The sequence below is a fragment of the Parus major genome, chromosome 13 (assembly GCF_001522545.3).
Source record: "Parus major isolate Abel chromosome 13, Parus_major1.1, whole genome shotgun sequence".
Classification (NCBI taxonomy): domain Eukaryota; kingdom Metazoa; phylum Chordata; class Aves; order Passeriformes; family Paridae; genus Parus; species Parus major.
In genome coordinates, this window is record NC_031782.1 from 6,817,092 (window position 1) to 6,826,794 (window position 9,703).

General features: G+C 50.1%; 2 protein-coding genes across 4 annotated transcripts; one reads left to right on the top strand and one right to left on the bottom strand.

Moving 5' to 3' along the window:
• Positions 1 to 688: 688 nt before the first annotated feature.
• Positions 689 to 4,416, top strand: MRNIP (MRN complex interacting protein). The gene is made up of 7 exons (XM_015642223.3): positions 689 to 1,017; positions 1,109 to 1,168; positions 1,279 to 1,376; positions 2,522 to 2,591; positions 2,875 to 3,011; positions 3,245 to 3,347; positions 3,567 to 4,416. Exons 1-7 carry the CDS (start codon positions 958 to 960, stop codon positions 4,110 to 4,112), a joined length of 1,074 nt encoding a protein of 357 aa, XP_015497709.1. The 5' UTR covers positions 689 to 957; the 3' UTR covers positions 4,113 to 4,416.
• A 226-nt stretch (positions 4,417 to 4,642) lies between these two features.
• Positions 4,643 to 9,073, bottom strand: SQSTM1 (sequestosome 1). 3 transcript variants are annotated; one of them, XM_015642220.2, is made up of 8 exons: positions 8,810 to 9,073; positions 8,583 to 8,678; positions 7,565 to 7,794; positions 7,297 to 7,453; positions 6,750 to 6,839; positions 5,980 to 6,224; positions 5,562 to 5,769; positions 4,643 to 4,943 (listed from the first exon to the last, which is right to left on the bottom strand). In XM_015642220.2, exons 1-8 carry the CDS (start codon positions 8,985 to 8,987, stop codon positions 4,786 to 4,788), a joined length of 1,362 nt encoding a protein of 453 aa, XP_015497706.1. In that variant the 5' UTR covers positions 8,988 to 9,073; the 3' UTR covers positions 4,643 to 4,785. The 3 variants fall into 3 exon arrangements, with proteins under 3 accessions (XP_015497706.1, XP_015497707.1, XP_015497708.1); XM_015642221.3 differs by having other exon boundaries at positions 4,756 to 4,943; positions 6,750 to 6,836; XM_015642222.3 differs by lacking the exon at positions 6,750 to 6,839 and having other exon boundaries at positions 4,756 to 4,943.
• Positions 9,074 to 9,703: the final 630 nt, after the last annotated feature.

A 9,703-nucleotide genomic window follows, 5' to 3' on the forward strand; every position in this document is an offset into this window, starting at 1 on the left:
GGTCCCAAGTTAAGCTGTTTTTAGTACTTGGTTTCTTTTGGTTACAGATTTCTTCCCCTCCCATGGTAATGCGATTCTCATTCCTTGGTTGTTTTACGGTCTTTTCTGGACCAGGTGTTGGTGACCAAGCCAGGGGTGATCTTTGCAGCTGATGGTCGTTAATTGTTGTTATCTTTTGTGTATCTTCTGTGCTACTCCCAGTCTGTTGAGATGTTAAGTTCATCACGACTGAGTGCTGAAACAATCCTTTGAAAAGCAACTTAAAATGCCTTTCCTCCGGGCAAGGGCAAATGAAACCGCTGACTAAAGTTATATAAAAATTTTTAAAATTAGTATATTTTCCAACAAGTGGACTTGGTGTGACTGCACTCTGACTTTTCTTTCCTTCCTTTTTTTCATTTTTTCTTTTTTATTTTTAACATCTTCTTTATATTGTATTTTCTCTCTTTTCTCCTTTGTCTTTTTTTCCCTTTATTTTTTCCTGATTTTTCCCTTTCTTTTCTTTCCCCTTTCTCCTCGCCTTTCTTTTCCCCCTTCTTTTTCCTTTTTTTCCCTATTATTTTTTCCCCTCTCTCCCCCTTTTTCTTTATTACTCTGTAGATTTGCTTTTAACATGACAGAGACCAGCCCATGTCCAGGTCGCTGCCGATGCGGACCCGAGGGTGACGCCGCGCCAGCCGGTGCGAGGCTGAGCAGGGAGCTGCGGGCTCTGCCCCCGTGAACGGCGCTCCGGCCGGGGACTTGTTGGGTTTGGTTCTTGGGCGGGGACAGCCCGTTCCGGTCCCGGTGTCCCTGCCCGGTGTCCGGTCCCGGTCCCGGTGTCCCTGCCCGGTGTCCGGTCCCGGTCCCGGTGTTCCTGCCCGGTGTCCGGTCCCGGTCCCGGTGTCTGCCCGGTGTCTTTGCCCGGTGTCGCCGCCGGGGGGCGCTGGCGGCTCGAGCGGCGGTCACGTGGCCGCAATGGCGCAGCGGTTCTGGGTGCTGAGGTGTTGCCGCTGCCGCCGCTTCCAGGGGCAGCAGGTGGGGACGGGACGGGACGGGACGGGACGGGACGGGACGGGACGGGGACTGTGGGTTCCGGGCCCTGACCCACCCCTCTGTGCCCTCCCAGGCCAAGCGCAGCGGGCGGTGGAGCTGCAGCGTGTGCGGCCAGCAGCAGGCCGTGCAGAAGGTGAGGGCAGCCCTGCACCCTCAGCCCCGTGTGCTCGCCCTCGGTCACACCTGGGCTGTCGCCGCACTTCGTGCTGCTCCCTCAGCCTTGTCCTCGTCCGTTCTGTGCAGGTTTATGGGCAGGGCTCGGGCCTGGAGTGCCGGCGCCATGTCCAGAAGCTGAACTTGCTGCAGGGTGAAGCAGAGGAGGCGTTGGGTTGGACATCTTGGTACAGTGTTTAACCTTTACCTGCTCGTTGCTTTTGATGTGCTGCAGCTGATGTGCATCTTCACACACTGGGTGCCTGTTGGCCAACCTGAGCACATCACAAGAAGGTTTTCTGGCCTGTTGAGAAGCCTTGCTGGTTTTGGCCTCACCTCAGGAACAAGCTCTTTGTTTCTTTTGATAAGGATTTCTGTCAGATTACTATAGGTGATCAATAGCCTGTGTTGGTCAGGCCTTTACTCATTAGTATGTACACAATAGGGTTTGGGTTTGTTGTGTTTTGGGTTTTTTTGTCTTTCTTTTGATGAGCTGACTGTGGAGATGTCCCTTTTGCAGATTACAGTTCTCATCAGATTACATCCTCAGAAAACATTCATTTGGCCTAACTCCTGGCATTTAGGGGGTTCACACTGTGAATCTGTTGAGTAATCACTGCTGCTATTGATAAAAAACCTAGTGCAAACACTTTGGCATAATTCCTGCTGGGCTGGAAAATCTGAGTAGCACCTTCCTGTTTATTTAATTTCTGAATCTGTTTATAAATCGTCTAATCTTGAAGTGGTCTTGAACTGGTCCAGCCTCCTTTTTACTCAAAGTTATTTTCAGAGATCAGTCACAGGTAGTTACATAAGTTAGTTGTGACTACACAGTGCTTCACAGTTAAGCTTGGAGAAGAAAACTCATTGTTCACTTTATCAAAAAGTGTTGCTATTTTTATTCTCAAAGAATTGTGAAATTCAAAACGTTACGAAACAACTTCCCTTTTCCTTGCTTTCATGGGAAAAAAAAATAAGTGAGTTTAAATTGTTGTACCAAACACTGTTATATCCCTAGTTATGATCCATTAAAGTGTTTAATTTCATAATCAGTGGCTTTAGATCAAACCTGCAATTCTGTATAGCAACAAGGAGGGCTCTAACGAGAACCTCTAACTAGATTTAATCAAGTATTTGTGCAATGTATCTTGCAAATCATTCATTTGGCGTAAGTTTTTCCACAGATCCTGTTTTTTTTCTGACATGTCTCCTATCCAGTGTTCTTATCCATGCTTTCTGTTCAATCCCTTGTGCTATGACTGGGTGATTTGAAGTCTGTAAATCAACAGACATGAGTGTGTTCTAGAAATTGTAGTTTAAACCTCTATTTTAGGTGTGTAGAAGACTCTGTAAGTGACAGCAAAAATAAAGCAGCACAACATGAGGACAGTTCAGTCCAGCAGGTAAGAGCCCTACAAAGCTGAGGTAAATACAAACCCATTCTGTCCTGGGTGAATCCCAGTGAAACCAGTGACCCTGTTACATGGTTCAGACAGCTGAAATGGTGTGTCAAATCAGAGAGGCTCCTGCAGAGACAGAGGGAAGTGTACACAGAAACTGCTCCTGAAATTTCAGGGGACTGAACCTGGGAATGTGATACATGATGTGGGGCATTCAGCCCCTGCATAACAATACCAAAAATGAGAACCCCCATGTTTTGCTGTTAGTAATTCTTCAGTGTTGTAGGAGGGAAGGACAGAAGGCAGTCGTTGGAGTAAATATCTGGACCAGGAGAGTGAGGATCAGGAAGATGACAAGGAGGAGGCAGCTCTGGAAAGGCAACAGTTCTGTTCCCAGAGAAAGAACACTGTGGGAGAACAAAGGTACAGAGAGAACTTGGTTTTGCAATTCCTGCCCCCGAGTGGTGACACTTGATTTGGAGGTGTAGGAGGGAGCTCATCTCTGAGATAAGGTGCAGGTTGCAGTGTATGACCTGAGCAGGGATTTGGTATCTGGGGATAAAGAGCCACCCATTTTTATGAACTTCTCTGGTGATCTGTGAAAAGAATCACAGTGGATCTAATCTGTCTTCTTTGTTAATGGCTTTCTTGGCCAGGAAACACCTGAAGCACTTCCTATCCAATGATGTTCCAGAGCATGCAGAAGAAAGGGGAGTTTCTCAGCTTGTCTATCAAGCGAAAAAAGTTAAAACCACTGAGGTATTTTAGTTATAGAAGATGTTCCTGACTTCTTTTGTATCATCATCACTTTGAATTTTTATGAGTCTTTCTCTGTTCTTCTTCAAGCAAGCCAATGAATGACTGGGGAGAAAAAAGTGTTGGGGAGTTTCTCTCTGAAAGGTTTTATTTAAGCAAAGCCAACGCCACCTTTACTGCTTCTATGCTGCATTTATAACCAAGTTCTCTTCATTCTTACAGCACAAGAAATGCTTTGTAGCAGTGCCTGATGGACAGGATGGAGATGCTGGTTCTGGAGGCCGTGTGGTTCCTGCTCTCTGCGAGGCTGTAGTACCTGAGGAGAATACCCAGCCCCCAACTGCTTGTACCAAACCATCCAAGTGGGGAAAATACCTCTCATTTTCTGATAACTGTAGTGAAAATGCTACTGAAGTGACCATGGCAGTGCAGGAGGGCAGTGGAGGTGTGGGGCTAGACAGCACTGCTGCTGGCAGGGCCTGGAGGTGCTCAGGGCAGGCAGCAAGTCTGCCTCAGGGTCCTGGTTTTGAATTTAACAAGTGTGTTGCTAGCACTGAAGATCAAACCCTGAGACTGCCCAGCAGCAGGTGCTCAGTTGAGGAAGTGCTCAGAGAACCTCAGAGCCAGGTGCTCAGGGTGGGAGCTGCTGCAGGGACCACTGCAGGAAGGGCAAACACCCTTGTGAACTCTAACCCTAGGCCAAAGATGAGCAGCATTTCTTGTGAGCAACTCTTCTGCACAGGTGAGGAGTTTGATGATGACCTCTGACATGTCTTGCTTATTTCTAAGGCATTTTCTATGTTGCTTACTGAGAGTTTTGAACTAAAGGTGGTTGTACACAAAGCCATATAGAACTGCACTATTCAAGTTGTTTACTTGCTTGATTGGTTGTGTTTGGGGGGAAGGGAAGGAGGGGGAAGAGACTTTCTCTCAGGTTACGGTGTTGTCTAGCAACCTCAGCAGCTAGAAATAGGAATGGAAGTAGGTCAGCTAGGGGAGACAAAGCTCACAGGCTTTAAGGATTCCTGGCCTGTACAATTAAAGTCTGTGATTGACTCCTCCTTACAAACTACAGCTCTTTTTCCTAAACTACATCTTTGTTGAAATCTCCCATAGCAACCCTTTCTTCCAGAGCTGCGAGCAAACTCTAGAGCAAGAAAAACACTGGATTGCTCAAGTTAGGGCAGCCCTAAATGTACAGCAAAGTATGTGCCAAAAGGCAGTCCTAGGCTGCTTTGTGTTTTTAGCCTCATCTGTAAAAAATGTAGCTGTGATACTGAAATGCTCACACAGACACATCACATGCAGTAGTATTTATTTTTCCTCCATTCTACAAGCACTTGAGAACATGAGACAGAAACCCAGAGTAGGAAGAATGATGAACCATAATAACTCATGCTGCAATTTCTGCTTTCAGCTAGAAAAGTGCTTTTTGTTACTACTACAAGTGAGGTGGCTGCTTAGAATACTGGATGGCATCTAGTGCTGCCCCAATGTCGCAGTTCTTGGTCTGCAGGAGCCGAGTGAGCCATCCACCCTCATCGGAGAAGCCCATGGAGAGCATCTGGGACAGGGACTCGATGAGGCGAGGGTCAGCTTCTGTCAAAGGAAGAATAGTTTAAGAGTTAAGCTATTTCATGTAATTGGAAAACTAGGCAAGGCTTTAATAGCACTCGTTGAGAGGAGGAGACCTGCTCATCTTTATCTCCCAGGAGTGCAGATGTTTGAGATACACATTCCTTACCCGGGGTTAGGGAAAGTGCTTAGTCAGGCTCAGCTGGCCTTGCTGTGGGGGCTCAGTGCTGCTATCTCAGCTGAGAGGCCTTGGATACTGTTACTGGCTCCCATCAGAAAAGTGCTGCCCTAAAGCCACAGGATGTACTGGTCCACATCCTGCATATTAAAAGCCTCTCGAGCAGTACACAGCAAGGACACGACTGAGGACAACACCTATTTTGTGTTGCTCTAATGGTCTATTAGCCTAAAGTCAGACATCTGATTAAGACTTAACAGCCCACGTTCAAGAGAGGAACCACCTGATCATTTCTAACAGGGTGCAAGAGCTGCCAAACCTGCCCAAGTCAGGGACAGGTTTAGCTCTAACTTACACAACCTTGGTTTCTACCACCTCTAAAGCAGTCTGCTTGTTTCAGGCCAAGTTGGCAGTTCTTAAGCCAAAGTTACTCTTAACTATGGAAGCTGCAGACACTCTCCTACCTGGGGGGAGGTGTGGGTAGAGAGCAGCTTCTCGCAGCCCTGTAGGTCCTGGCTGGGGAGGATCCCGAGGCACATTCAGGGAGCTGGGACCGTCTGCGTCTGGCATTTGCAGAGACTGCAGTTCACCCGTGGAAGGATCCACTTCCTTGGATGATAAGTGGGTCCAGTCCTCCTCACCCCCTGATGAGCTGCTAGATTCACTGTGTTCCTGAAATGGAAAAAAAAAAGGTCCAGGTCCTGTAGTGCTTGGCCAGGCAGGATGCACACTCCTACCATTTGCCTTTAATATAAAGAATTACATCCACAGAAGTCCTATAACCTTTGCTGTAAACCTGTAAAAGTGCTGTATATCACTTAATCTGCTCTCATCTTATTCACCCCCACCAAGTAATCATACTCAATGTCACAGTTCCTGTACCTGGGAGTGGAAGCTGCCATCTTCCATTTGTGTGGGCACAGGATCTACCACCATGTCCTGTATCTGTTCTGCAAGGACATTCATTTGGGTAGCAGACTCTGTGTTACTCCAGTCTGCTGTGGTCTGAATATTCTGGGTTGAAGCACTGCTGGTTGCCTCAGCATTGGTCTTCTCTTGGTTGGCAGAAGTGGGAGTCACTTTGCTTCTCTGTCCTCCGTGTTCCACATCAATATCAACTTCAATACCTAGAAAAGCATTGGAGGTGGACAAAATCTTCAGGGTTTTTTCCAAAGTACAGTCCTAAATGATCCTAAATAGATCAATCCTGCTCTACACTCTTAAGGTTTCTGTCATCCTACAATTTGCCATGTAACATGCAGGAATTAAAATGCAAAGCCTTCCTTAATAAAGAATAGCTAAGCACCGAATAGTTATCTTCCTCTACACAGACCATATACTTAAAGGGCCAGGGCACAAGTTACATCTATGTCCACATAAACCAGGCAAAATCCAGAGTCACCACTGACTTGAAGTTACAGTGCTGACACATTAATGAAATCTTTCCTCATTTTCTCAAATAAAAGGCACTGAGTGGCTGTTCTAAGCCTAAGTATTATTAGTATCCAAGTGTAAATTAAGCCTTTGAGGCTTAGGAGGCAGGAGGTAGCTCCAAGACCAAGATGACTTCTTCACAACAGCTGACTGCTGCTCCTGTTGAGCAGACCTATAAGCCAGTCTCAGGGACTGGTAACAAACTGCAGGTCACTTACCCAGGGGGCTCAGAAAAGCTGCAACACTCTCCCCAACATTCTTTAGGAAGGTGACATTGGGGTCCTGAGGCTGGCTGTTAGTAGAAGCTTCTAGAAAAACAATTTCTATTAGCACACACAAGCTCAGAGGGAAAGGGCACCTGCAGAGGGTGTGTCTCCACAGGAGCTTAGCGCTCATTCCTGTCACTGGCAAACATTACGAGAACAAAGCACTGCCGAGAAAAACTAACTGAGCTACCTCTGGAACAGAAAGCCAGCATTAGCGTTGTTATGGCTCATTAGCCATGCTGAAAGGCAGATCTGGAGTAGAATTATGACATGCTTGACCTAACAGCTCGGCTTGGTTGGGTTCCAGATACTTTATCTGCATGCTCATTGATTGCATGGACCTGAGCACACCTTAAAGTAATCATACTTTGCACTGAGAGATGTCAATTATTTCAAGTGAATTAGATCAGTTCCTTTGTTTGCTTTCCCACCCAGACTCTACACCTCAGCTAGTCTGAGGCTCCACCACCACCCTGTCTACCAGGGCATCTCCTCTTACCTTCTGCAGCGGGTGCACTGGGGGCTGCAGCAGTGGCTTCGGTTTGCTCCGTGTTGTGGCAGGGACCTGCAGGCCCAGGATACCCCCAGCAGTGCATCCATGGGAAGGGTGGAACACCATGGCGCATTTTACGGAGCCAGCGTCCTCGGGGAAGCCACTGTAAAGCGTGACATTCATGCATGTGACACTGGGTTCTGAACAACTGAAACGCTCACCTGAATTTGTCCAATCTCTCACTCATCAGTTGCCTTCCACAGATTTTGCTTACCTCAAATGGATTAAGCAGTGGGCTTTGGAACATCACCATGTTGTGCTCCTTGTGGATGCCTTTCCCCTCACAGGTGCTGCACAGGTCATAGTCTGGGCAGACACTGCACTTGAACCTGGTCCCCACCACGGGTCCCTCACAGCCATCACAGACGACATTGGGGTGCACCATGTTGCGAGGGGGCTCCTGGCTGCACTGCGAGCGGTGCTCGCGCTTGCACTCCTTCTTCTCTGTTAAGGAAAGGAAACTTTGCATCAAAAACAGGTTACTACTTACAGACTGGAAATCAGGCAGAAAAAGCACAAACAGGCCATCAGAGCAGTGCTTACTAGGTCAGTTTATTTTTACACTGGCTGCCAAAGCTAAGCTAGGCTCCTAAGAGACCTTAAACCACGTGCAAAGAGGTTTTGCAAAGATACTTTATGGTGAAACCAAGCATGCCTTATCCTAAATATCTCTTGGCATCCTTATTTTAGATTGGTACTGCACCACCTCATGTTGGCTTCTCATCCTACCTTCCCAAGAACTGCAAGAACAAAATGTTTCTGGAGGAGGAATTAGGAAGGTGGATGCCAGGAAGCATAACATGAGAACAGGGACAACAGGTGTGGCCCATTAGATGGACTGCAAATAAAGCTTTGAGGGCATCTACCTGAACGCAAGGGACTAGGGACCAACTACGCACTGGGAAAGTGGAAATAAGGGTAACACGTTGTTGTGACTATTTCAGATACCAATGCTAGTTTAGTGTATCCAGGGAACGAGAATGACAACAGAGCCTCGCACTGGGCCAGCTGATAGGGCTAGGAGGAAATTCGTGGTTTGTTTATCCCACCTTAGATTCATGTTCTGTCATATTACACTGCCCTTTATTTAACCTCCCCCGCAGAGGCCGCAGCTTCCACCAGGCCCCTGAGGACACGGGGAAGGGCCAGAGCTGGCTTCTCCCGTTTTGGGAGCGCTGCCAGGAAGCGCTCAGCCGAGACCCGCCGTGCGCTCCGGAGCTGCGCGCCCGTACCTTTGATATAAACACGGAACACGCCATCCCGCACATAGGGCATCGCCAACTCCAGCTCCTCGTCGCTGGAAAAAGCGACCAGGTCCCCGTCCTCATCTGGAAAGGACGAAGCGCAGGATGAGGGACCCGGTCAGGTGTCACGGGGGGTAACGGGGTACCCAGAGCCCCGCGCCCCGCCACCCCCGGGACACCCCCCGGGGCCCGGCCCGCAGCGCAGCCCCGCTCACCCTTGTAGTGCATGCGGAAGGCTGGCGGCGGCCCGGCCCGCAGCAGCCCCTGGAAGAGCTCGGCCACGCGGTCGTAGATGGCCCGGTAGCGGGCGGGCGGCGGCAGGGAGAAGCGGCGGATCTCGCGGGCCGTCTCCTCCTTGCCCAGCAGGTAGGCTTTCACCGTCAGCGCCGCCATGGCTGTGGCGCAGCAGGAATTGCGGCCGGGAGCCGGGTCACACACGAACGTACAGGGCGGAGCGAGCGGCGGCGACAGCAGCTCCGGCGGCCGCGCTTTTATAGAGCCACAGCACAGGCCACGCCCCAAAGGGCCACGCCCCTTCCACCCGGGCCAGGCTCCGCCCCCGAGCCCTGTCCTGGTCCCGGTCCTGGTCCTGGTCCCGGTCCTGGTCCTGGTTCTGCTGCTGCTCCTGCTCCGTCCCCATCCAGCGCGAACGGGAAAGCGCTCCAGGCGCGTTTTCCTGCAGCCCGGAAAACCTGAGCGTCCGTGCAAATGCCCGTGTCTGCTCCCTGCCCTGCTCGGCCCCGGGGCACTGCCAGGAGCGTTTGGGGGCGCGGGCCTGTTGTGGTCCCCAAAGCACCAGCGGGGCTGGGCGGTGCGGAGTGAGGGCGACATTGGGACCTTCTGGGTGGCCGCCGGGACACCCCGGTGGGGAAGCGCTGGGCTGCACCGGCCCTGTCACCGTTCGGCAGGAGCCGGGATCCACCGGGCCAGCCCGGCACTTGGGCCATCCCGGTCCTGCCGTCCCTCCTGCGTGGCAAACGGGGCCAGCTGGGCCAGGGAGCAGAGCTGGGAGCCACGCGCCAGCCCCGCTCGTGCAGCACCCACCGGAGGGGTTTGCATGCCGAGCATGACAGGAATAAATAACTCTCCCCCGAACCCCGTGTTTCGGA